This window comes from Hyla sarda, chromosome 4 (genome assembly GCF_029499605.1).
Source record: "Hyla sarda isolate aHylSar1 chromosome 4, aHylSar1.hap1, whole genome shotgun sequence".
NCBI classification, from domain to species: Eukaryota; Metazoa; Chordata; class Amphibia; order Anura; family Hylidae; genus Hyla; species Hyla sarda.
Genome location: NC_079192.1, coordinates 44454503 through 44482307, shown reverse-complemented (window position 1 = coordinate 44482307; position 27805 = coordinate 44454503). Strand labels below are relative to the sequence as shown.

At 43.3% G+C, this 27805-nt stretch overlaps 1 protein-coding gene and 1 non-coding gene across 17 annotated transcripts in view; one reads left to right on the top strand and one right to left on the bottom strand.

The window, feature by feature from the left end:
• LOC130367832 (uncharacterized) overlaps nucleotides 1-26292 on the top strand; it is a 44197-nt gene extending 17905 nt beyond the window's left edge. For 6 of the 16 annotated variants that reach the window (XM_056570682.1, XM_056570670.1, XM_056570669.1 and 3 more), the window contains exons 3-5: nucleotides 22294-22387; nucleotides 24010-24346; nucleotides 25351-26292. In XM_056570682.1, the coding sequence (XP_056426657.1) occupies nucleotides 22294-22387; nucleotides 24010-24346; nucleotides 25351-25931 (1012 nt within the window). In that variant the 3' untranslated portion in view covers nucleotides 25932-26292. Of the gene's footprint in view, nucleotides 1-22202; nucleotides 22388-24009; nucleotides 24347-25350 lie in introns of all 16 variants that reach the window. The other 10 variants (XM_056570672.1, XM_056570676.1, XM_056570671.1 and 7 more) reach the window with 3 other exon arrangements.
• Nucleotides 20432-20504, bottom strand: TRNAI-UAU (transfer RNA isoleucine (anticodon UAU)). The gene has a single exon. It is a non-coding gene; the product is annotated as a tRNA-Ile (tRNA).
• Nucleotides 26293-27805: the final 1513 nt, after the last annotated feature.

Here is a 27805-nt window from a genome sequence, read left to right as displayed (position 1 = left end):
TGCTGTTTGGGCATGCTGCGATTTGCAGTTTTGCAACATCTGGAGGGCTACACTTTAGAGACCAGTGCACAGTGATCTCCAAACTGTGGCCATCCAGATGTTGTAAAACTACAAATCCCTGCATGCCCAGACAGCAAGCTGCTGTGTGGGCATGCTAGGAGTTGTAGTCATGCAAGATCTAGAGGGCCACAGTTTAGAGTCCACTGCACAATGATCTCCAAACTGGGACCCTCCAGCTGTTGCAAAACTACAAATCCCAGCATGCCCAAACAGCTGTCTGGGCATGCTGGGAGTTGTAGTTTTGCAACATCTTGAGGGCTACAGTTTAGAGACCACTGTATAGTGGTCTCAAACTGTAGCCCTCCAGATGTTGCTAGGCAACTCACTGGCTTCCGTAGGATCCAAGGAGCCAGCCGCACGACATCGCCGCCCGCCAATCACCACCCGCAGCCTCCGCCGATGGGTAAGTGGACTTCGGCGCCGGTCCTCTGTCGGTTTCCCCGTTCTGCCCCGCCTATTGTGGGTGGGCAGAACGGGGAAACCGAAAGTTAAGCCCCCCGCCCCCGATCTGCTATTGGTCATCGCTTCTAGACAACCAAAAGCAGGGATAGGAGGGGTGGCACCCCTCCCACCTCACTCCTATCCCTTCAGGGGGATCGTGAGTGTCTTGGACAACCCCGATCCCCCTTATTTTCCGGGTCACCAGGTCACCATAGACCCGTATGACCTTGAATAGCCGCAAATCACTGGTGTGCCATCTGATCAAGCGGCGGGGACCGAAATTCCCACGGGTGCACATTTATGTCCTGGGTCCTTAAGTACCAGGGTGTCAGGATGTAAGCGTACGCCCTGGGTCCTTAACTGGTTAAAGGGGTACTCCAGTGGAAAACTTTTTTTTTTCTAAATCAACTGATGCCAGAAAGTTAAACAGATTTGTAAATTACTTCTATAAAAAAAAAAATCTTAATCCTTCCAGTACTTAGGGGCTGTATACTACACAGGAAATTCTTTTTTCTTTGGATTTATTTTCTGTCACGACCACAGTGCTCTCTGCTGACACCTCTGTCCATGTCAGGAACTGTCCAGAGCAGGAGATTAAATGTTTAATTAATCCGCTCTGGTCTTTGATCTCTAAATATATGACCTCACCTTTCTCAAGGAAGCTCTGGTGAAACACGTTTCTCATAGGGTAAATTTGGTGAATTGCTGGGACTAGTAGTGGATACCCAGAGGTCTGGTGGCTTTAACCCTTGCACCATCACACTCTCTCTAGTATCTTGGCTGGACCGATAGGGTGTGATCGTGATGCTGCCCTTAAACGATCTTTATGAAAAGAGAAATGTCTATCATGAGTCACCTCAAATTCCTGTGTAGCCCGTTTCCAGCCTGATCTATTCTTATCCTGAAGAGCAGTGAAGGTATTGCTTAGCAGTGCCTTAACTTTAACGTGTGTCTTCGACAGCCTTCTTCTTTTGTGCCAATGTGTACATAATTTTACCTCGTAGGACTGCCATTGCTGCCCCCCGAAATAGGAAAGGGGCATCCATATAGGACGCGTTCAATTCCACATATTTATAGCATGCACTGCCCCCTTTGCAAAGCTGAGACCTGCCAGTGCCATGGATTGTTCTCAATCATCATCTGGGAAGACCAGGTGATGTCAATCGCAAAGGTTTTAAATGCCCAGACTCATCTGACCTTGCCCCAGCAATCAGCACCATGGGTTCTTCTAAGCAGTTGTCGCTCACAGTTGACGCTCACAAAGCTGGAGAAGGCTATGAGAAGATAGCAAAACGTTTTCAGATGTCAATATCCTCTGTTCGGAATGTAATTAGCAAATGGCAGTCATCAGGAACAGTGGAAGTTAAAGCAAGATCTGGAAGACCTAGAAAAATATCAGACAGAACAGCTTGCAGGATTGTGAGAAAAACAATTCAAAACCCCCGTTAGACTGCACAATCCCTCCAGAAAGATCTGGCAGACACTGGAGTTGTGGTACACTATTCCACTATAAAGAGATACTTATACAAATATGGTCTTCATGGAAGAGTCATCAGAAGAAAACCTCTTCTACGTCCTCACCACAAAAATCAGCGTTTGAACTTTGCAAATGAACATATAGACAAGCCTGATGCATTTTGGAAACAAGTCCTGTGGACCGATGAGGTTAAAATTGAACTTTTTGGCCAGAATGAGCAAAGGTACGTTTGGAGAAGAAGGGGACAGAATTTAATGAAAAAACCTCTGTCCAACTGTTAAGCATGGGGGTGGATCAGTCATGCTTTGGGGTTGTATTGCAGCCAGTGGCACAGGGAACATCTCACGAGTAGAAGGAAAAATGGATTCAATAAAATCTCAGCAGATTTTGGATGCTAACTTGATGCCATCTGTGAAAAAGCTGAAGTTAAAGAGAGGATGGCTTCTACAAAGGGATAATGATCTTAAACACACCTCGAAATCCACGGGGGATTATATCAAGAGGCATAAACTGAAGGTTTTGCCATGGCCTTCACAATCTCCTGACCTCAACATAATTGAAAATCTATGGATAGACCTTAAAAGAGCAGTGTGTGACAGACCGCACAGAAATCTCAAAGAACTGGAAGACTTTTGTAAGGAAGAATGGGCAAAGACACCTCAAACAAGAATTGAAAGACTCTTGGCTGGCTACAAAAAGCGTTTACAAGCTGTGATACTTGCCAAAGGGGGCAGTACAAGATATTAACTCTGCACGGTCCCCAAACTTTTGCAGATGCCATTGTTTTGTTTTCTGTTATCTTGAAAGTGTAAATGATGGACATAAAATCTAACTTTTGTTGACATATTATAAGAATGTCTAATCTGTAATTTGATGCCTTTTGGATATTTTTCCATCTTTCCTTGGCTTTTTTATGCACATTACTACAAATTTTTACCTGGGGTGCCCAAACTTTTGATCCCCACTGTACATGCACGAAAATTAATACGTTTAAAATTGTCATCTTCTGACCCCTATAACTTTTTTATTTTTACGTGTACAGGGTGGTATGAGGGCTAATTTTTTGCGCCGTGATCTGAAGTTTTTAGTGTTTTGTATTGATCAGACAGTTTAATCGCTTTTTATTCATTTTTTCATGATCTAAAAAGTGACCAAAAATACGCTATTTTGGACTTTGGAATTTGTTTTGCACGTACGACATTGACCGTGCAGTTTAATTAACAATATATTTTTATAGTTCAGACATTTACGCATGTAGCAATACCACATATGTTTATTTTTATTATGGTTACATATTTTCTATATGGAATTTGGGAAAAGGGGGGTGATTTAAACTTTTAATAAGGAATGGGTTAATGTGTGTATGTTTTAAACTCTTTTTTTACTTTTTATTTTTACACTTTTAGTCCCCTTAGGGGACTTTTAGGAGGAATCATTAGATTCCTCTTACAGATCAATGTGGTTTCATAAAACCACATTGATCTGTGAGCTCTGGGCTCGAATGATAAAGCCTGGCCCTGCCAGGCTTTATCATTAACAGCGCAGCAGCAGCAGCAGGAGGAGAAGTAAGCCCTCCGGCTACCCCAGCAGTGGATCGCCCCCCTGCGATCGCCCCACTGGACCACCAGGGAGCATTAAATGTCCCTTTAGACGCCGCTGTCAACTTTGACAGCGGCGATCTAAAAGGTTACTAGCCAGCCCCGGCAATCTCCGCATGTTGTCTATTAATGCTGGCCCCCAGCTACAGGAATCAGCTGGGGGCCGCGCGGTATGACGCGGGCTCGAGTCGGGAGCCCGCGTCATACAACGGCTGCCGTCTCAGGAAGAGCCGGGTCGTCCTTCGTCAGCAATCGGTTAAAGGAAAACTGTCAGCTTTTCCCCCCCCGCACTTACCAGGGGTACTGGCTTGTAGTATGGGGGACGCTGATCAGTTTGATTCTTACCGTGCCCGGAACCGCCATGCCATTCGGCCTTAATCTTCTATAATCGATATATTCAAATGAAGCGCTAACTGGCACTCTGACATCAGTGCCTGGGCCGCAGCGCCGCCCAGCTCATCAATATTCCTCCCCTCTCTCTTCATTACAGAGTGGAGAGAAGAGAGAGAGGTGGAGAGAGGGGAGGAATATTGATGAGAGGGCAGCGCTGTGGCCCGACACTGACGTCAGAGTGCCAGTTAGCACCTCATTTGAATATACCGATAATAGAAGATTAAGGCCAAATGGCGCGGCGGATCCGGGCACGGTAAGGATCTAACTGATCAGCGTCCCCAGCACTACCAGCCAGTACCGCTGGTTAGTTGCGGGGGGAGAAAGCTGACAGTTTTCCTTTAAGGCTCCGGAGCCCCTATCAGAAAACATTAAATTGTTAAAATAAACATAACAACACAAAGCCGACATGGCTCCATTAGAGCAAGACTGAACATGTTCATACCAAACAATAGTCAGTCACAGGACCTCCCTTTTTCCACAGATAACACAGGTCCTCTCCAACCCTCTGATGGAGGGCAGAGTCCACGTATAGACTCAGAGATGCAGAGAGCGTCCAGAGCTGATATAACATAGACAAGCACGATAAAACATTAAAAACAGCTCAACTACAGCATCTCCACTCCCAAATGCTTGGAGTGGTAGCAACAGTGGAGAGGAAGGGATAATGTCCAAAATCATAAATATAGGCCGATAATATCGGCCAAACCGATAATCAGTCGATCCCTAGTTAAGGGCTTCTCTGATTTGATCGAACTTTGCCTTCCTAAACGTCATTGTTTTTGTGGCCCCTCGAGAGATTTCCTTATTGAAGAACAATTTATAATGTATTATATTATGATCACTATTTCCTAGGTGTCCTTCTATTTGCACAATAGTTACTCTGTCAAGTACGTTGGTTAATATTAAGTCTAGTAGGGTGCCCCCTCTGGTCGGACCCTACACCATTTGGGATGGATAATTGTCTTTAGCTATAGTCAGAAACCTGTTTCCTTTATGAGATTCACAGGTCTCAGTCTCCCAGTTTATATTAGGATAGTTAAAGTCCCCCATTATTATCACGTCATTTTGATTTGCTCCCTTGTTTATTTGCCTCAGTAATTGATCTTCTGGCTCTTCCATTATGTTTGGTGGCTTATAGCAAACCCCTATAAGGATTTTTTTAATTTATATCTCCATATATTTCTACCCATAGTGACTCCACATTATTGTTTCCTATATATTTCCAGCCTTAGGTTTAGTGCTGCTAAGCCCTGAAAGAGCCTGGAACTGGTAGGTAATAAAATCAGCCCAATACAAAGGCTGGATTATGTCCAACATCCGTACATTCGAATCACAAGGTCTTTTCAGTGTTTTTTTTTCTCTGGGGCCAATGGTGAGGATGGATTCTGCAGGTTGTACTTTACATCAAACATTCATTTATTTATTTATTTGGTTTGTCACTGCCACGTAATGCAACATAGTAACATAGTTCATAAGGTTGAAAAAAAAACAGAGTCCATCAAGTTCAACCTATACCCCTAATAAGTCCTTACTGAGTTGACTTGATCCAGAGGCAGGAAAAAAAAAAAAACTCATACTAGAGGTAAAAATTCCTTCCTGACTCTAAATATGGCATCAGAATAAATCCCTGGATTAACGTTCTGTCCCTATAAATCTAGTATACATAACCAGCGATGTTATTATTCTCCAAAAATGCATCCAGCCCCTTTTTGAACTCTATTACAGAGTTCACCAAGACCACCTCCTCTGGCAGAGAGTTCCATAGTCTCACTGCTCTTAAAGTAAAGAACCCCCGTCTGTGCTGGTGTAGAAACTTTCTTTTCTCAAGATGTAGAGGATGCCCCCATGTTATAGATACGGTCCTGGGTATGAATAGATCATGGGAGAGATCTCTGTACTGTCCCCTGATATATTTATACATAGTTATTAGGTCTCCCCTAAGCCTTCTTTTTTCTAAACTAAATAACCCTAATTCTGATAATCTTTTTGGGTACTGTAGTCCTTCCATTCCCCGTATTACTCTGGTTGCCCATCTTTGAACCCTCTCCAGCTCCACTATATCTTTCTTGTACACTGGTGCCCAGTACTGTATACAGTATTCCATGTGTGGTCTGACTAGTGATTTGTACAGCTGTAGAATTATTTCCTTGTTGTGGGCATCTATGCCCCTATTGATGCACCCCATGATTTTATTAGCCTTGGCAGCAGCTGCCCGACACTGGTCACTACAGCTAAATTTACTGTTAACTAAGACTCCTAAATCCTTTTCCAAGTCAGTCGTCCCAAGTGTTCTCCCATTTAATACATAATCCCAGCCCGGATTTTTCTTCCCCATGTGCATTACCTTACATTTATCAGTGTTGAACCTCATCTGCCACTTCCCAGCCCAAACTTCCAACCTATCCAGATCTATTTGTAACAGTGCACTATCCTCTCTATAGTGTTTACCGCTTTACAGAGTTTAGTATGATCAGCAAAGATTGCTACTTTACTATATTATCCCTCTACAAGGTCATTAATGAATATATTAAATAGAATAGGACCCAACACTGACCCCTGTGGTACCCCACTAGTAACAGTCACCCAATCTGAATAAGTACCATTAATTACCACCCTCTGTTTCCTATCACTGACCCAGTTACTTACCCACTTACACACATTCTCCCCCCAGCCCAATCCCTCTCATTTTATGCACCAACCTTTTATGTGGAACCGCATCAAATGCTTTGGAAATCCAGATATATGACATCCAGCGATTGCCCCTGGTCCAGTCTGGAGCTCACCTCCTCATAAAAGCTGATCAGGTTAGTTTGACAGGACCAATCCCTCATAAATCTGTCAGGTACGTTGGTTAATATTAAGTCTAGTAGGGTGCCCCCTCTGGTCGGACCCTGCACCATTTGGGACAGATAATTGTCTTTAGCTATAGTCAGAAACCTGTTTCCTTTATGAGATTCACAGGTCTCAGTCTCCCAGTTTATATCAGGATAGTTTAAGTCCCCCATTATTATCACGTCATTTTGATTTGCTGCCTTGTTTATTTGCCTCAATAATTGATCTTCTGGTTCTTCCATTATGTTTGGTGGCTTATAGCAAACCCCTATCAGAATTTTTTTTTTTTTATCTCCATATATTTCTACCCATTATCGTTTCCCTCCCAAATATCCTCCTGCAGTGTGGCCTTCAGACTGGACTTTACATAAAGACAAACTCCTCTCCCTTTCCATTTTGTCCGATCCTTCCTGAATAGACTATAACCCTGTATATTGACCGCCCAGTCACAGCTATCGTCCAAGTCTCTGTTATACCCACTATGTCATAATCCTCCTCAGAAATTTTCAACTTCAGTTTGTCAGTTTTATTGGACAGACTTCTGGCATTAGTCAACATGCAATTCAATGGTGTATGTTTTTTCCCCCCTATGATGCCTATCCCTATTAACTATTCTAACCCCTCCCTCCGCTCTACCCCCAGGTACATTATTAAGCCCCCCCTCTATCTACACTATCTTCCCACTCTATGTTGTAGGTTCTCTCCCTCCCAGTCCCTAGTTTAAACACTCCTCCACCCTTCTAGCCATCTTCTCCCCAAGCACAGCTGCACCCTTCCCATTGAGGTGCAGCCCGTGCCTACTAGTGTTGCTCACGAATATTCGCAATTCGAATATTATTCGCGAATATCGCATATTCGCGAATTCGCGAATTTCGCGAATATAGCGCTATATATTCGTAATTACGAATATTCGTTTTTTTTTTTTTTTTTTTTTTCACAGTACACCTCACAGTGATCATCCCTCTCTGCTTCCAGCTTGTGTGGTGTAAAGAAGGCTGTAATACTACTGTGTGAGACTGTCGTGCGAAAATTCGCATATGCGAAAATCCGCATGTGCTAATGTTCGCATATGTGAATATTTACATATGTTAATTTTCGCATACGCGAATATTTACAAATGTGAAAATAAAACAAGAATATAACGAATATGCGAATATTCGCGAATATATGACGAATATTCGTCCATATATTCGCGAATATTCGCGAATTCGAATATGGCCTATGCCGCTCAACACTAGTGCCTACGGTGGAGCCGGTATCTGACAGCGAAGTGGACCCAGTTCTCCATGAACCCAAACCCCTCCTTCCTACACCAGCTTCTGAGCCACTTGTTTACCTTCCTAATCTCCCGCTGCCTCTCTGGTGTGGCTCGTGGTACAGGTAATATTTCAGAAAATACTACCTTGGAGGTCCTTGCCTTAAGCTTGCGGCCTAAGTCCCTGAAATAATTTTTAAGGACACTCCACCTACCTCTTACTTTGTCATTGGTGCCAATATGTACCATGGGATGGACAGGCGTCCTGCACTCACCGCATTAGACCTGGTTATTGAGCTCCCATCTCGGGCTGCTTCACCGGCAGGGATCCTAAGACAGCGTGGGGCGATCAGAGGCGACTTCCGACGGTTTCACGCATAGGAATGCGCTTCATTCGGCCTCGTTTCATGTCATCACGCTGTGCAATGAAATAGTGCAGCTGAAAGTCATGTGACCACAGGTGAGTTCACGCCTAAGCGAATATGAAAAAGAAGAAAAACCTTTTAAAACATGAAAAACTAACCTAAGAGACTCCTCACTGGTAAGTATATCTATACTTTAAACTACCTTAGTGGGAAGCAACATATTTTGAAACTACAAAAAGGGGAATAGATCGAGCCGGTCGTTTAACCCTAGCGGGCCCTGTGCGTCCAACCGCAGTATCCAACGGGCCTCTGCCTGCAATAGAGCCCAGCATCTATCCAACCCATTTATGTAATGAGGGGTTACTTCCAGACCTCCAAACTTGAGAGATGTACAGTCACTATTATGAACAGTTTGCATATGGTGTACAAACCTTGGAGAACCTCCTTCTTTGTACACCATATGAAAACTGTTCCACTATTGTTTTCTTTATGTGTTTGATACAATATGTACCCTGACTGCTGGGTCCTCTCCAGCCCCACCCAGCAATCTGTCAACCCGATCCACGACAACACACTGTTCGGTGATCCAGGTCCTTGTGACAGATTGCCCTGTCTGTCCCCCTAATAATTGAGTCCCCCACTACCAATACCTGTCTGGCCTGCCGTGCACTCCTCCCTCCCTCCTTACTGGAGCAGACCACCCCCCTGGCGGTGCAGAGGCAGAGTCCTGCTGCAGTACCGCTAGCTCTGAAATGGCATCCCCCTCATTTGCCAACTGGGCAAACTTGTTGGGGTGTGCCAGATCAGGACTAGCCTCCCTGACACTTTTCCCTCTACCCAGTTTTCTAACTGTAACCCAGCTAACTGCCTGACTGTCCTGCACCTCCGTCGCCCTATCCTCCCCCACCTCTTCCCCAGAGAGTACTTACTAAGTGAGCAGGAGACTCCTCTCCATGTTGTCAATGCGTCTAAGTGTTGCTAGTTGCTCCTCTAGATCCAGGATCTGGGCTTCCAAATGAACAACTCGCACAAATCCTGCACGACAATATGCATCCTCAAACTGCTGTTCAAGGATTGCATACATTGTGCAAGATGCACACTGGACTGCCTTTTCCAACATGGAGGCCATACTAGATTTGGGGATTGCAAAATGTTACAGAAAAAAACAATCAAACAATTCAATTTAAACTTTCTAAATTTAAAGTCCCTTAATTTTAAGTCCTCTCACTTTGATACTACTCACTTGTATATTTCACAGTCTTGTATACAGACACACAATCGCTAGCTCAACAATCGCTTAGTGTACTTGTTTTGATATATACCACAATCCACCTCTCTCTTCCGCTGCCTGGAAGTGAATGCAAATGGCCAGCTGTCTGCAAACAGCTGCAATTTATCAGCTGCTAATTATTTAGTTAATCCACCCTCTCTCCACCTGTAATCCTCCCAGACAGGGAAAGAGAGGGAATTTCCATTTTTTTCCTTTTTTGGTTAGATTACTGTCAGCATGCAGCTGGTAAAATGGTGGATGGGAGGAATGTATCATTAAGGCTTCTTTCCTCAGTGACATGGAAGTGAATGGAGGTTCTGGTCATTCCCATACTCCAGTTTTGTGTGTGTTGGAGTCCTGAATCTGATCTTGCAGGAGTGTGAGCATGTACAGAGAGCAGTTGCTCAGAAACAGATCAGCTTGTCTATAGTATGTTGGATACTGATACACTGCACACACAAAAAAAAAACTTACTTTGTGACTAAACCTGCCAAGTTTTTGGTGAGAAGCTTAGAAGTTTATGTTTATGTAAAGAACCTGATGTAACGGACATTTAAGTTTCTGGCATACTGTATGCTGCAAGTGGAACTAATTGCTGTGTAGGAATTATTACAATAAACCCAGGACTACTGAACTGTGACACCCACCTGTGTTCTTGCTGACAAGACTGTTTGAAGTTGCTGTTTTACAATCACATTCCAAAAACAATCTAATAAAAAAGGGATAAAAAAATCTATCTATGCCAAAATGGTAACAATAAAAACTAATCTCTCAGGTAGCTCTCTAAGGCGGGAAAAATCATGATTTGAAGGGAAACTGGCATACTTTTTTGAAAGTATTAAAACATAACACCATCTATACAAATTGGGTACAATTATAATCATACTTACCTGAAGAACGCAGATACCATGGCAGTGTTACGGTACAGTTAATGGCATAACCACAAAAGGTGTAATTACAAAGTACAATTGGTCCCTCAAAAAATAAGCCCTCATATGGCTCTGAGACAAGAAAGCAAAAACAAAAATACAAAAATTGTAGTGTGCCTCTTGCTGCGCCTGCTTTGTCTGCTCGTAGCAGCAATCCGGCGCTAAGAGCAGACACACAGGGGCCTGCAAGTCGCTGTGCAGTGTACTCAGACATTGCGGCCGCTCCTGGCCTAGCTCAGGGAGCAGGGAGAGTGACCGTGATGTCTGTAAGTACACTGCATGTGGAGACTAGCAGGTCCATGTGTATCTGCTCGTAAAGGCAGAGTGCTGCTACAAGCAGACAAAGTAGGCACAGCAGAAGGCACACTATAGGGTCAGTCATCGGCGGATCCGCAGAGTAAAATACGCTGTGGATCCATCATGTGATACCCAAATCTAAAAGTATACCTGCCCTGTACAAAAACTTTTGATATGTTACAGAAACATATAATTGGTTAGGGTTGCCCATCGCTAAGGTGAGGCCTGTGGTGATATGTGACACAAGGACAGAAATGTCAGTCATATAGGTTTTTGCAGTGGCTGGTATCCCATTTTAATGATTAAATTTTTACTTATTGTGAATTGAGTTATCAAGTATGATTATTGGGGAAATTATATGACTGAAAGTGGGTCCTTATTCTGCAGTTGTAACAGTAGGCTATCCAGGAACCTATCAACGTATTGGGGAAATGCCTCCTCTTAATCTTACTTTGTCTAAATTTTCAATAATTTACATCGTTTGTTTTACAGATAGCTTGGTCTATGGGTTAAAGAGTACCTCTAATGATCTTAAATCTTATAACACTCCCAGTTCACTGCCTCTATCATGATATACCAAGCCCTGCCTTTATTTTTTATAATTTTTTAGTTTTCTACCTTGATATTGCTCTGTATTTTCTGCTTAGTCTCAGTCAGATTCACAGACTGAGAAGGGGCGTTAACTAGCAGGCATGACATCATCTGAAGCCATAAAAGGGAGAACTTCCTCCTTCACTCTGCTACACACAGCCCAGAGCAGTTCAGTGTGAGATGAGCTATGATTGTCTAAGGCTGCACACACACCCCTCAACACTCCAGACTGCATTTCCTGATCTTGGACTTCTGCCAGGCAAGCAGGAGTCCAAAGTCTGTGCAATAGATGGGGGAAATATGCTCTTGACAAGTAGGGAGACACCTAGTGGCAGCTTTTTTAAACTCAAGAAAACTTAATTTTTAAACAAAGTACATTAGAAAGATTTTTCATTTACCATAAGGAGTGCAATAGCAAAAATTAGTTTCAATGAGAGTGCCCATTTAAATAAATGATTTCCTGTAATATTTCTACTGGTCTAGAGTTGAATAAGTGTTCAAGTCCAAAATAACTATTGGTCTGTTATGATGGGCAAGAAGGCTAAATAGGTAATTGCTATTAAACAGGTATTCTAGTTATCTTCTCTATTTAACTGGGCTTAGGGTGAAGTTAAATAGAAATACTTATAATTATCTCCTTGCTCCCCCAACTGGCACCCTCCCCCCCCCCCCCCCCCACTGCCTTGCCCGCTAACTCTGTGTTGGTCCTCCACCGCACTGTACTTCATTTTGTCTGTGTCGCACTAGGGCCTTCCAGCTCAGCCAATCAGGGGGGGTGGGGGAATAGTGTCCTGCCACTGATTGGAAAGGTCCTTGTGCGACTAAGACAAAAGGAAGAGCAGCTCAGCAGGGACAGAGACAGTGGGCATGGTGAGGGAGCAAGGGGTGAAGTATAGTTTAAAAAAAGTGGGTAAGTATAATTTAAATAAATAAAAACATTTTGACGGGTATTCTAGGGCGGTAGAGAGGTTGTCATTTAATATGTAATATAATTGCACTTTATTTAATTTAAATAGGTTGATGCATTATAAATATCTCTATCTATCTATTATACAGCAACAGGAGAATACAGCAGCACACTGCTAGCACAAAGATATAGATAAAACATGAGTATATAGATGAGACATGAGTATATAGATAGAACATGAAAAGCTATACAGCTGTAGTGCAATAAATGAAAATATGAAATTATGAAATTATGAGGTACTTAGCTTGCAAATTTGGCAGCCAAATAGCTTGGACCGTCCCACCATGGTAAGGTGACCTCATTCTGGGACGGACCCTACACTATGAATATGCCTCTGTGTGAACAGTTCAGCAGGCATTGCAAGATCTGAAACATCCAAGGCACCTTATATACACCTAATAGAGATGGGTGGGGTGCAAGAGCCAACATGGAGGTAGCCACTCCCCCTATGTGTAATACAACCAAGGAATAAGTTGGCCAGCACTATTGTTTCCAAACTATTATATATAACTGACTTACAGGTGCAGGCCGCTGGGCTAAATATACAGCAACAGGATAATACAGCAGCACACTGCTAGCACAAAGATATAGATAAAACTTGAGTATACAGATGAGACATGAGTATATAGATAGAACATGAAAAGCTATACAGCTGTAGTGCAATAAATGAAAATATGAAATAATGAAATTATGAGGTACTTAGCTTGCAAATTTGGCAGCCAAATAGCTTGGACCGTCCCACCGCGGTAAGGTGACCTCATTCTGGGACGGACCCTACACTATGAATATGCCTCTGTGTGAACAGTTCAGCAGGCATTGCAAGATCTGAAACATCCAAGGCACCTTATATACTCCTAGTAGAGGTGGGTGGGGTGCAAGAGCCAACAGGGATGTAGGCACTTCCCCGTATGTGTAATACAACCAAGGAATAAGTTGGCCAGCACTATTGATTCCAAACTATTATATCTATCTATCTATCGATCTATCTATCTATCTATATATATATATATATATATATATATATATATATACACAGTTGTCCCTCAATATACGATTGAAATTGGTTCCAAACGGACCATCGTTTGTTGGAACCATCGTATGTTGAGGGATTCGTACCATGGTACATAGTCAGGTGTCCCCCGCTCCGGCCCGTCTGTTCATTGCTCCTCTGCTGCCGTATCACTATGTCGCAGCTGCCCAGCGCAGTCGCTCACTGTTGCCATCATCACATGTAAAAATAAATTCGGCACTCTTGTTGATCAGAATTTTAGTTTTTATTCCGCAATGTAGCAGTCTAACAGAAAATATATATGATGTTTCGATCCAAACACTGGATCTTCATCAGATATCTGTAATAAATCAATATAAGGTCATAAGAAAAAGACCAAAAATAATATTTGTAATGACAAAATTGTATAGGCTTAAGAGTAAGACAAGGATCAGGAAAGCAGTTGTTATGGAGGCAACTATGGATATCATGGTGGGTATATATGATACATTGAAAAGAGGATTAATGTGATCCTGTCTTACCCCAGTGACATACAAATAGTATCACAGAGATAATATCAAAGAAAATAATATGAAATAAATAGAATATTAAAAAAAGAAATAATGAAATAACTTGTGTAACAGGATCATTCTTAGGGATCACGTCATTTCAATAAGGAGAGTGTCACGATTCGGCTAGCTGATAGTGGATCCTCTGTGTCAGCGAGGGATTGGCGTGGACCGTGCCGGTGGACCGGTTCTAAGAAGCTACTGGTATTCACCAGAGCCCGCCGCAAAGCGGGATGGTCTTGCTGCGGCGGTAGCAACCAGGTCGTATCCACTGGCAACGGCTCAACCTCGCTGACTGCTGAGAAGGCGTGGGACAGAAGGACTAGACAGAGGCAAGGTCAGACGTAGCAGAAGGTCGGGGCAGGCGGCAAGGTTCGTAGTCAATATGGAAATAGCAGGAGGTCAGGAACACAGTATGGGTAACACAGTAATAGCTTTCACAAGGCACTAAGGCAACAAGATCCGGCCAGGAAGTGCAGAGGAAGTGAGGTTATATGAGCATGGAACAGGTGCAAGCTAATCAGGGTGATTGGGCCAGGCACCATCATTGGTGCACTGGCCCTTTAAATCTCAGAGAGCTGGCGCGCGCGCGCCCTAGAGAGCGGAGCCGCGCGCGCCAGAGCATGACAGCCGGGGACCGGGACAGGTAAGTGACCTGGGATGCGATTCGCGGGCGGGCGCGTCCCGCTATGCGAATCACATCCCCGCCGGCCATGTCAGTGCAGCGCTGCCGGTCAGCGGGTCTGACCGGGGCGCTGCAGGGAGAGAAACACCGCGAGCGCTTCGGGGAGGAGCAGGGACCCGGAGCGCTCGGCGTAACAGTACCCCCCCTTAGGTCTCCCCCTCTTTTTGTCGTGATGTCGCTCCACACAGGACGAGGACATCGGGAGCGACTGTAGAGTCTCCCTCCGGGGGACAGCGAAGTCCTGGGTATGCCCATGCACGGCAGACAGTCCAGAAGGAGTGGGAATGGGGAGGGGGGGCAGAGGGTCACCAGGACGGGGGCTATGAGGAGGCACGGCACAGTCCTGATAAGCCTTTGGGAGATCAGGCACAGGAGGAGACAGTGAGGCTCGACAGGCGGGGCTGGGAGCAGAAGTGAGGCATTTCTTGAGGCAAGCAGGACCCCAATTCTTGATCTCCCCGGTGGTCCAGTCAAGGGTGGGAGAATGATGCTGGAGCCATTGCAGACCGAGGAAGACTTCAGAGGTGCAGCCGGGTAAAACCAAAAATTCAATCTTCTCGAGATGTGGTCCAATGTTCATCAGCAGGGGCACTGTGCGATAACGCACAGTGCAGTGCAACTTGACTCCGTTGATTGAAGAAATGTAGAGCGGCTTGATGAGACGGGTCACCAGGATGCAGTACCTATCAAGCAAAGAGGCCAGAATAAAATTTCCAGAAGAACCAGAGTCCAAGACGGCCACGGCAGAGAAGGAGGAGTTGGCAGAAGGAGAAATCCGTACGGGCACAGTGAGACATGGAGAAGCAAACTCCATACCCAGAGACGCCAGGCCCACGTGAGCAGGTTGCGTGCGTGCATTTTCCAGACGTGGAGGACGAATAGGGCAATCCACCAAGAAATGTTCGGTACTAGCGCAGTACAGACATAGATTTTTATCCCTACGGCGAGACCTCTCTTCAAGAGTCAGGCGAGACCGATCTACTTGCATAGGCTCCTCGGCGGGAGGCACAGGGGTAGGTTGCAAGGGATACCGTGAGAGAGGTGCCCAGGGATTAAGGTCTTTTTCCTGGCGGAGTTCCTGGTGTCTTTCCGAAAAACGCATGTCAATGCGGGTGGCCAAATGGATAAGTTCATGCAGGTTGGCAGGAATCTCTCGTGCGGCCAGCACATCTTTGATGTTACTGGATAGGCCTTTTTTAAAGGTCGCGCAGAGAGCCTCGTTGTTCCAAGATAATTCGGAAGCGAGAGTACGAAATCGGATGGCGTACTCGCCTACTGAAGAATTACCCTGGACCAGGTTCAGCAGGGCAGTCTCGGCAGAAGAAGCTCGGGCTGGTTCCTCGAAGACACTGCGAACCTCAGAGAAGAAGGAGTGTACAGTGGCGGTGACAGGGTCATCGCAGTCCCAGAGCGGTGTGGCCCAAGACAAAGCCTTCCCAGACAGGAGACTGACCACGAAAGCCACCTTCGACCGTTCTGTAGGAAATTGGTCTGACAACATCTCCAAATGTAGGGAACATTGTGACAGAAAACCACGGCAGAGTCTAGAGTCCCCATCAAATTTGTCCGGCAGGGACAAGCGGAGGTTAGGAGCGGCCGCTTGCTGCGGAGGAGGTGCAGGAGCTGGGGGAGGAGATGGTTGTTGCTGTTGCAGCTGCTGTAGCTGTGACTGAAGTTACTGTAGCTGTGGCTGAAGTTGCTGTAGCTGTGACTGAAGTTGCTGTGTCATGGTGGTCAAGTATGACAGCTGGTGTTCTTGTTGGGCGATCTGTCGGTATTGCTGGGGGACCAGCGTGGATATATCCGCGATACTTGGCAGCGGCACGTCAGCGGGATCCATGGCCGGATCTACTGTCACGATTCGGCTAGCTGATAGTGGATCCTCTGTGTCAGCGAGGGATTGGCGTGGACCGTGCCGGTGGACCGGTTCTAAGAAGCTACTGGTATTCACCAGAGCCCGCCGCAAAGCGGGATGGTCTTGCTGCGGCGGTAGCAACCAGGTCGTATCCACTGGTAACGGCTCAACCTCGCTGACTGCTGAGAAGGCGTGGGACAGAAGAACTAGACAGAGGCAAGGTCAGACGTAGCAGAAGGTCGGGGCAGGCGGCAAGGTTCGTAGTCAATATGGAAATAGCAGGAGGTCAGGAACACAGTATGGGTAACACAGTAATAGCTTTCACAAGGCACTAAGGCAACAAGATCCGGCCAGGAAGTGCAGAGGAAGTGAGGTTATATGAGCATGGAACAGGTGCAAGCTAATCAGGGTGATTGGGCCAGGCACCATCATTGGTGCACTGGCCCTTTAAATCTCAGAGAGCTGGCGCGCGCGCGCGCCCTACAGAACGGAGCCGTGCGCGCCAGCTCTCAGAGCATGACAGCCGGGGACTGGGACAGGTAAGTGACCTGGGATGCGATTTGCGGGCGGGCGCGTCCCGCTATGCGAATCGCATCCCCGCCGGTCATGTCAGTGCAGCGCTCCCGGTCAGCGGGTCTGACCGGGGCGCTGCAGGGAGAGAAACACCGCGAGCGCTTCGGGGAGGAGCAGGGACCCGGAGCGCTTGGCGTAACAGAGAGTAAGGCAATATAGTGCAGATATAAAGAAAACAATATTTATATATTACAACGATGGTCCCATAAGTCATGGTATTGATGTATAGCATAAGTTTAAAGGGAAAAAAAAACATTTTTCAATCACAAGGGAACAGGCACATGATTTAAAGGAGAACCAGCCACATAATACATCTAATGAGATTAGGGACATCCATACAGTGATTCTTAGAAGGGCAGCCACATGGACAGTATGGTTGTGCAACCTGAGGGCCTCTGTAGTGGGATTGTAAGGAAAAGAACCGCCTGGGACATATGTGCATAGTAACAATATATGGTAACAATATGTGGTACTCACCTGTAGAATGCTGTGGAGGCAGGAGTAGTATGGCCTATAGCCAGGAGATAGAAAGCCGGTGCTGCGATACAGCGATCGCGTGGTGTAGGGATAGTAGTGAAGAGGTCCGTTTAGAAATTGCGTCCCGACCGGACGTGACGGGAGCCCACTTCCGGTATGTCGATTCCACATTCGAAAGGGGCCAGGAGAAAAATGCACTTGATGCGCATGTACGGTGCAAAAAGAGACATGGAACGCAGGATGCATTCCACAGAGAGTCATGTGATCGGAAGAATACCCATGGAACGTAGTATGCGCTCCACGGGGGATCATGTGACTAGAGGAAAATGCCGAGAGAGGCACAGAGATAGCGATAAAAAGGATATGCTGCCATCATCACGTCGCCACTCACGCCGCTTCTATTGGACGACGGGGCGGTGTGAGTGGCGACGTGATGACGGCGACAGAATGATGGGCCGGAGTAGTTGGGACATGTAAGTATAAATCAGCGGGTTAAACGGCTATCCGGCAGCAGGTGAAGCAGTCAGCGCTGCCGGATAGCCATTTTTTGCGATGGCCCCGACAAAAGCCATAAAGATTGCACCGTGAGAGGATCAAACTCACAACCCTCAGGTTACAAGACTGACGTGCTACCTACTGCGCTAACGAGGAAAGCACCAAGTTTAGTTATCCGAGTGCTATGGTGTTAACAGAAGTACAAGTTTTTTTCCCCTCCTTTTTTCCTCCTTCAAAAATGGAGGTGGCAGCGACCAGCCCCATTTGGTCTAGCAGTTAGGATTCCTGGTTTTCACCCAGCTGGCCCAGGTTAAACTCCCGGTATGGGAATGCAACCTTTTCTAAACTTGCAGTCAAGTTCAAATTACGATGAGGTCATTGCAAAGTTAAGCGGTGGAGTCGGAGTGGTTCTTTGTGGATAAACAAAAAGAAATCAGTACACAAATGTTTTTAGACATTAATGATATCCATTTTACAAAGATCCCAATTGGCTTCAAAGCTAAACTCCTCCCCATCGCTACCTTCTAACTCTAAATCAACAAAACCTATGGCAAAAAGATGGGAAAATTGCCCGGTGTGAGGATCAAACTCACGGTTTTCAGATTATTAAATTCATAGTCTAATTCAAGCTAATAATTCAGAATAGTACAATTTTTTTTTCACTTTTTTACTTTTCTTTTTTCCTCATACAAAAAGAAGATGGCAATAAAAGGTCCCATATGTTCTAGCGGTTAGCATTCCTTGTCTTCACTTAAGTGGCCTGGGTTTGACTCCTGGTATGGGAATGTGTCTTTTTCTAAACTTGCATCCAAGTTCAAAGGAGGGTGAGGTCATTGGAAAGTTAAGAGAATGGAGTTGTAGTTGGTCTTTGTGGGTGAAAAGAAAGAAATCAGAACACAACTGTTGTTAGCCATTTATTATATCCATTTTCTCAAGATCCCACTTGGCTGCAAAGCTAAACTCATCCCCATCTCCACCTTCTAACTCTATGATGTTAAGGAAGTCAACGAAACCTCATGGCAAAAGATGGAAAAATTGCCAGGTGTGGGGATCAAACTCACAGTTTTCAGATTATTAAATTCATAGGCCGACGAGATCACTGCAGAGTTAATCAGCTGGAGTTGTTGTTCTTTGTGGATGAAAAAAGAAAATCATTACCCCACAGCTTTAAGCCATTCATTTGGTCCACTTGCCTTCTAAGCTAAACTCATGCCCCTCTCTTAAGGAAATCAACAAAACCTCATGGCTAAAGACAAGAAAATTGCCCAGTTTTGTCTCTCATGGCTAAAGACAAGAAGTCAACCAAACCTCATGGCAAAAGATGGAAAAATTGCCTTCTAAGCCAAACTCATGCCTATCTCTTAAGGAAATCAACAAAAACCTCATGGCTAAAGACAAGAAAATTGCCCAGTTTTGTCTCTCATGGCTAAAGACAAGAAGTCAACCAAACCTCATGGCAAAAGATGGAAAAATTGCCCGGTGTGAGGATCAAACTCACAGTTGTCAGATTATTAAATTCATAGGCCGATGAGATCATTGCAGAGTTAAGCAGCTGGAGTTGGAGTTGTTTTTTGCGGATGAAAAAAGAAAATCATTGCCCCACAGCTTTAAGCCATTCATATGGTCCACTTGCCTTCTAAGCTAAACTCATGCCCATCTCTTAAGGAAATCAACAAAACCTCATGGCTAAAGACAAGAAAATTGCCCCATGTGAGGTTCGAACACACGACCTTCAGATTATGAAATTATGAAACTGACGCGCTACCTACTGCGCTAACAAGGAAAGTAGCATGTTGGAATGATCCAGTGCCAAGCTGATAATTCAGAAGAGTACAATTTTTAGATCACTTTTTAACTTTTTTTATTCTCATACAAAAAAAGGTGGCAGAAGCAGGTCCAGTGGTTAGGATTCCTGGTTTTCACCCACGCAAAAGATGGAAAAATTGCCTTCTAAGCTAAACTCATGCCCATGTGTTAAGGAAATCAACAAAACCTCATGGCTAAAAACAAGAAAATTGCCCAGTTTTTTCTCTCATGGCTAAAGACAAGAAGTCAACCAAACCTCATGGCAAAAGATGGAAAAATTGCCCGGTGTGAGGATCAAACTCACAGTTTTCAGGTTATTAAATTCATAGGCCGACGAGATCACTGCAGAGTTAAGCAGCTGGAGTTGGAGTTGTTCTTTGTGAATTAAAAAAGAAAATCATTGCCCCACAGCTTTAAGCCATTCATTTGGTCCACTTGCCTTCTAAGCTAAACTAATGCCCATCTCTTAAGGAAATAAACAAAACCTCATGGCTAAAGACAAGAAAATTGCTCCGTGTGAGGATCGAACTCACAACCTTCAGATTATAAGACTAACGTGCTACCTACTGCGCTAACGAGGCAAGCAGCATGTTGAGATAATGGAATGATTGAATGATTGAATGATGGAGTGATGAAGTGATGGAGTGATGGAGTGATGGAATGATGGAATAATCCAGGGCCAAGCTGATAATTCAGAAGTGTACAATTTTTAGATCACTTTTTAACTTTTTTTATCCTCATACAAAAAAAAGGTGGCAGAAGCAGGTCCCATACGGTCCAGTGGTTAGGATTCCTGGTTTTCACCCACGCAAAAGATGGAAAAATTGCCTTCTAAGCTAAACTCATGCCCATGTGTTAAGGAAATCAACAAAACCTCATGGCTAAAGACAAGAAAATTGCCCAGTTTTGTCTCTCCTGGCTAAAGACAAGAAGTCAACCAAACCTCATGGCAAAAGATGGAAAAATTGCCTGGTGTGAGGATCAAACTCACGGTTTTCAGATTATTAAATTCATAGGCCGACGAGATCACTGCAGAGTTAAGCAGCTGGAGATGGAGTTGTTCTTTGTGGATGAAAAAAGAAAATCAATGCCCCACAGCTTTAAGCCATTCATTTGGTCCACTTGCCTTCTAAGCTATACTCATGCCCATCTCTTAAGGAAATCAACAAAACCACATGGCTAAAGACAAGAAAATTGCCCCGTGTGAGGATTGAACTCACGACCTTCAGATTATGAGACTGACGCGCTACCTACTGCACTAACGAGACAAGTGGCATTTTGGAATGATCCAGTGCCAAGCTGATAATTCAAAAGAATACAATTTTTTGATCACTTTTTTACTTTTTTTTCCCCTCATACATAAGAATGGAGGTAGAAGCAAGTCACATATGGTCTAGCGGTTAGGATTCCTGCTTTTCACCCAGGCGGCCCGGGTTCGACTCCCGGTATGGGAATGTGTATTTCTATAAACTTACATGCAAGTTCAAAGGAGGGTGAGGTCATTGGAAAGTGAAGCAGGTGGAGTTGTAGTTGGTCTTTGTGGGTGAATAGAAAGAAATCGGAACACATCTGTTGTTAGCCATTTATTATATCCATTTTCTCAAGATCCCACTTGGCTTCAAAGCTAAACTCATCCCCATCTCCACTTTCTAACTCTATGATGCTAAGGAAGTCAACCAAACCTCAAGGCAAAAGATGGAAAAATTGCACGGAGTGAGGATCAAACTCACAGTTTTCAGATTATTAAATTCATAGGCCGACCAGATCACTGTAGAGTTAAGCAGCTGGAGTTTGAATTGTTCTTTGTGAATTGAAAAAGAAAATCATTACCCCACAGATTTAAGCCATTCATTTGGTCCACTTGCCTTCTAAGCTAAACTCATGCCCATCTCTTAAGGAATTCAACAAAACCTCATGGCTAAAGACAAGAAAATTGCCCAGTTTTGTCTCTCATGGCAAAAGACAAGGGGGGTGGTATTTACTATTGTAGTCTATTTTAAGTATGGTTATAGACCAGCGTATGTCGCTGGTGTGTAGTCTATTGGGTGCCAAATTTATCAAATGTTGCACGCACTTTGGTAAATTTGTCGCACAAAATTCCAGCCTGCTCCCTCAGTCTACTTTAGAAGCTTCGCATGAAAAGTCTTAGCATACTTTTGTGCCAAGTCTATCATGTTAGCGTTGGATTCGGTACATATTTAACTCTATTGGAATCGTTGTTAATGTTTAGTAATGTATTTTTTAGATAATTTAAACAGTTTTTTTCTATTTGAATTAAGTGTCTGTTTTTACTAGCTGCCTGTCAGGGAATTGGTAAATGGAGCCCTCAGTTTCCGCCTCTCCTAATGATTCACCTCAGCTTTCTCCCAGTTCAGAACCTGGTGGCTCTGCTGTTGCTCCTAAAAAGGGGAAATTGAAGTCAAAGAATTTCTCACAGTGTGAAACTGAAGTTTTAGCTGAAGAGGTAGGTTGTTTTTGTGTGTTTATTTGTTGCGAATTTGTGTAAAAACCATACCCTAATCATCTTTTCATACATTTCATTATGGCATGTGAGCAACATTGTGCTATTTTTGGCACATTTTGTGAAACTCAACATGACAAACTATAAAGTTTTTTCCTTTGTGTGCTGAGGGTCAAGTGCTCCTGTTGCTTGGTGTCTTTGTTAACCTTATATGTTAGCCTGTGGGTGTGTCTGTTAGTTGTGGTGTCGTTGTGCAGTATTTCAAGGGTGTAATTAACTCTTTTATGTTGTGACGCTATGGTGAGGGTTGGTACTGTAATGCTTGGCCTATCGCCACCCATCCCAAGAGTGATAGGGAGATGTAAAATAATTGAATGTCCACAACCAGTGTATTTGCAGAGTATTTACTGAAATTTTAATGCAGATTTTATGATAACACGACCAGTCCCTCTAACACAGTCTATGCAAAGTCTATGCAGAGATTGACATGTATTTTGGGACCTTCTAAGTTATCTTTAGCTTAAGGAGATTTGTTCCTGCCGATCAGCTGTATTTAGTGGTATGTTTAGGTCTAGAGATGAGCGAACTTACAGTAAATTTGATTTGTCACGAACTTCTCTGCTCGGCAGTTGATGACTTTTCCTACATAAATTAGTTCAGCTTTCAGGTGCTCCCGTGGCTGGAAAAGGTGGATACAGTCCTAGGAGACTATTTCCTAGGACTGTATCCACCTTTTCCAGCCCACCGGAGCACCTGAAAGATAAACTAATTAATGCAGGATAAGTCATCAACTGCCGAGCCGAGAAGTTTGTGACTAATCAAATGTACTGTAAGTCGCTCATCTCTAGAGGTCCAGTGATCTAGCTAGCTTTAGCCGGGAAATTGTAAGAACTCACGGTTTAGTTTCAGGCCGCTGCAGGCAGGCTTTGCCACAGTAGTTGAGTATGAAAGTTGTGCAGGTCTTGCTTCTATGAGAATCAGCAACCCAAGAGAGCAAGCTTTGTCTGCAGCTCCCTTATATGGGCAGTGGCTGAGCATTTTCGGATTGGTCCACTCCACCTGTTCATCTGTCAGTCAGCGTTACACGGTATTGGGTTTAATCACATGATCCAAGAACCTTCCAAGGTCCTTCAACATACCATAGTGAAATTAACATATAGTCACGTGACCAAAGGTCCTGCAAAGCTAACTAGATACTTATCTTTATATATAGTATTTATCCTGAATTTATAAAAAAAAAATTAGCTGAGGGGTTAATAGGGTCTCAATAGAGAAGCGGACACCCACTGTTCATAGTAACTCTGACTTTGGGGACCCCCAACACAAGGTACCATATGCTATACTGTTCAGGGACACCACACATTTAAATGCAGTGGTTTTCAAATCTTCAAACTTTTATACTTTATTATATTTAACATATTTTAGCTAGCCTGACTATTTGATAAAAATTTTATTTTTTGGGGTTAAATAGGTAAAGTTACTAAAGCTTTAATGGTAAGGAGATACAATTTTGCTAAAATGTTAAATACTCTTTTTATTTTTAGGCACTACATTATTTGATGCAAACTGTTGTATTTTTAAATGTAAATTTTTTTTTACTTTTGTTTGACTTTAACTTTTTAAAGGTTGTTCCAAAATATAGCATGTTATATGGTTCAAGAAAGGCCAACACAACTAGTAGTGTGCGCAATCAAATTTGGCAGAATATCTTAATGCAAGTAAATTCAGTTGGTGTAGCTCAGCGATCAATAGCTCAATTGAAAAAAAAATGGAATGACTTACGTCGCATTGTAAAAGCAAAAATGGCAGAGGAAGCAAAGCAATGTAAGATTACTGGAGGAGGACCAAGGGAAAATAATAATTTCTCGGCAGCCGAAGAATTGGTCAGAGTTACCTATAGTAGAGACCAAGTACAAGGAGTTGGGAATATGGACTTCATGGCATTGGCCAATTCACCTCAAGGTATGAATGTAATTAATAATCATGCTTATTTTATGACATGCCTTCTATGTCCCTTCAAGTTTTGCCATAGAAATGTTGATATTGTTTAGATGTATTGTCAACATGGGTAACTATTACCCTTGAAAAACATTCCTACTGGTGGCGAATGATTTTTCAAGTCACGTGAATCAGACACAAGTCTGCAATCACATGCCCCATTTTAGATACCATAACCTCCTTTTGACAATTGTTTTTTCAAGTGCATGTTACATTTTTGCAAACACCAAGGCTTTGCATAACACCAAGGCTTTTTTGGAATTAAAAATGTAATAAGTACCCCTATGTTGGCTTCTGAAACTGTTAAATTTGTAATCTTTGAAAAAATATGTTAATATACTTTATTAAGGGCATGTTTCGGTGCTGATTAATATTTTTTATTATTTTTGTGTGTAAATATATAAACCTTGCTTATTAGTCTACTTTTACACTTTTTTCTTTACTTGTGGATGATGAAGCTTGGGTAAACTGGTCTCTCCCGTACCCCACCCGCACCAGCGCTCAACTCCAGGAACCCACCGGAGTCAAATGGTGACTCCCCTTGTTGATTTTGTAATTGTGATCCTCTTTTTGTACCTGACCAAAAACCAGCGTTTAGTCCGGTTTTAGATGTGGTAACATGAAAACGCATTAGGCCTACAAAATAGCCGCCCATAGTCACTGTAGCCTAGGGTCTCATCATTAAAGTAAATGGAGTTTAGCACAGATCACCATGGGGTACGGGAGAACACGGTTTTCTATTCACCAATCTTGATCTGCCACCTGTAATGTTTAATACAAAAGGAAAAAGGCAGTCTTATTTGATTATTAATGTAGGCAAACGTGATATATGTCTCAAAATGTGAAAAATGTTGACTTGAACATTTTGCAAGCTGTCCTTAAAGTATTGTTTTTTAACTTTAAACTTACGGAAAAAAAGGTTCTAGATTTTGTAAAATTACATTGTTTTTCTGGGTCACCCAATCTAGATGTGGACAATCCAAGTTCAGATGTTGAAGAACAAGCTACAATGGAAAGGGAAAATCTACAAGAAAGTGAAGTCACAACAGAGAATCCCACAAGCACACCAAGCACGCAACAAGCTGATTTTAATATTGAGGGGGATCTAGGATTCACAGATCCACAGATGTCGTTTTTGAATGCTTACAGCATGCGTAATCAGCGGAATTTGGAGGCAATTGTTGCCAAAATGGAGTCTATGGAGAACTATTGTCAGAAAGGTTTGCAATTGTTTGAGCAATTGGTTAACGATTGTCATAAGTATGTGGAATTCAGCATTTCCAATCCCCAGCAATCAAACATTCCTGCTCCAATCTACACGCAGAGCAAAGGTTCATCACCCATTCCTCAATCATCAATTGATTCTTTGCCAAAGTACGGGGTTAATTTGCCACCTACCAGCTCAGACAGTAGTGCTATTTCCCAAGTTGCCAAACCTGTTTTGAAATCAGGAAAAAGGCCTTATAAAAGTAATTTTCGTAAACTAAGGAAACCCCCCCAAAAAAAACTATACATACATTTACCAAATCCTCTCACCTTCTGGATTTAGAGGAAGATAATGATGATGTGTTAGATTTGAGTGGGCCAATTGAATTAACCACCAAAAAAAACAAATTAGCATCATCTGCACATTATTTAATGGATTGTAAGGCTGAAATGGGTGAGCTTTCCACTAGCTATCCCTACAAACAACATTTGAGATTTTACCCTGGTGAACCCAAAAAATAGCTTTCCAATGCTGGTTGAAAGGCTGAAGTCTGGCTTCTTCCAGGGTCAGTTGTTTGTAATGTTTCCAACAAAGTTCCTTTTCACTTTCAAAGCTCAAAGGTTTCGTGTTTATTTTAAGGCCTAAAATGCACCTTGAGATCTTAGCCATTATCTTAAAGTAGTACTCTGGTGCAGAGTATTCCTGCTCCATCCTGGCCGGGCTGCAAAATAAATGAAAATAAACCCTCACTCACCTCCCTGGTTTCCCGCGAAGTGCAACTACAGCTGATCAGTCCTCCCGTCCATCCTCTTCATACTGCTGTGGGAGCAAAGTGTCACATGGTGCTCAGCCTACCGCCGGCCACTGCAATGTTCTGCCTTGGGCCATAATAGGCTGAGCACATGTGACGCTTCGTTCACACGCAAGTATGAAGAGGATGGACCGGAGGACTGATCAGCTGCAGTGGCGCACATCGGGAACCAGGGAGGTGAGTGATGGTTTGTTTTCATTTATTTTGCAGCCCGGCCAGGACAGAGCAGGAATACTCTGCACCAGAGTACTCCTTTAAGTATAGTGGCTAATATATTTCAGGCCATGTGTCTCCCTACTGCTTACCCCACCAAAGTTTGCAGCATCAGTCCGGGGTAATTAATAGCTTTTTCAAACTTGATTTAGTGGTAAGAACATGCAAATCAAGGTCCTATGAATTTATAAGTTATGGATTCCCCCCTCTATTCACATCAAAGGGCCATACTCGCAATCCAAGTCTATATTAGTGTATATGGGATAAAACATGCCCATTCATATAGTTTTAGATTGAGGGGATAACTTTTAAAGTAAGTAAAGGGTTGGATATGTTATGCCACCATGTTCATTAGTATTGGCTGGAATGGTTTAAGGAGCTATTTTGATCAGTATAGTAATTACTGAATGGTGATGCACATGCCATTGTTGAGGTCCACAGGCGTACTACACACTCAAACCACATTTGAATGCAATATAATTTTGATAGTGGCTAAGATGTTTAAGGGCAGGGTACACCTTTAAATATGTTCAACATATATAAATATATATATATATATATATATATATATATATATATATATTGGGATTTAACAAATCTCACAGTTTGGCTAATTCTCATGTTGTTGACATTAGTAGTGTTGCTTTTATTTGATTTTTATGAACTTAACCTTTTGACATTAATGTGTCACATTTCACATATTTAGGATTACAATAAGTAATGTATGACTATACTTTAATGTAAAATTTTTTACCTATTATTTAAAATAATTTTTTTGAGGTGCATTTAGCACTTGGGTTAGGATGGATTCACATCATGTTTTGGATCATATGGTTGGGCATACGGCAGGGGGGGAACTGAAACGTTGTGCTCACGTATGCCTTTCTATGCGCTCCCATCTTTATATCTTTTCAATGAGGCTGCCGTAGTGATAATTTAGGTAGGTTCGGCTTATTTTCCCTACATATGTCTTTTTACCCCTGGAACACAAACCGTGCTATACCATCATTTTTGTTCCGTGTGAAAAACACATACATCACCAAAATTAGCCAAGCGGACCAAACATTTTACTCAGCCCACCTCATTGAAATAAATGACATACAGGAGCACATAAAAAGGTATAATGGAGTACAATGTTTCAACTCCCCTCTGCCGTATGCGCTCCTGTATGTGTGAAAATGTGATGTGAAAA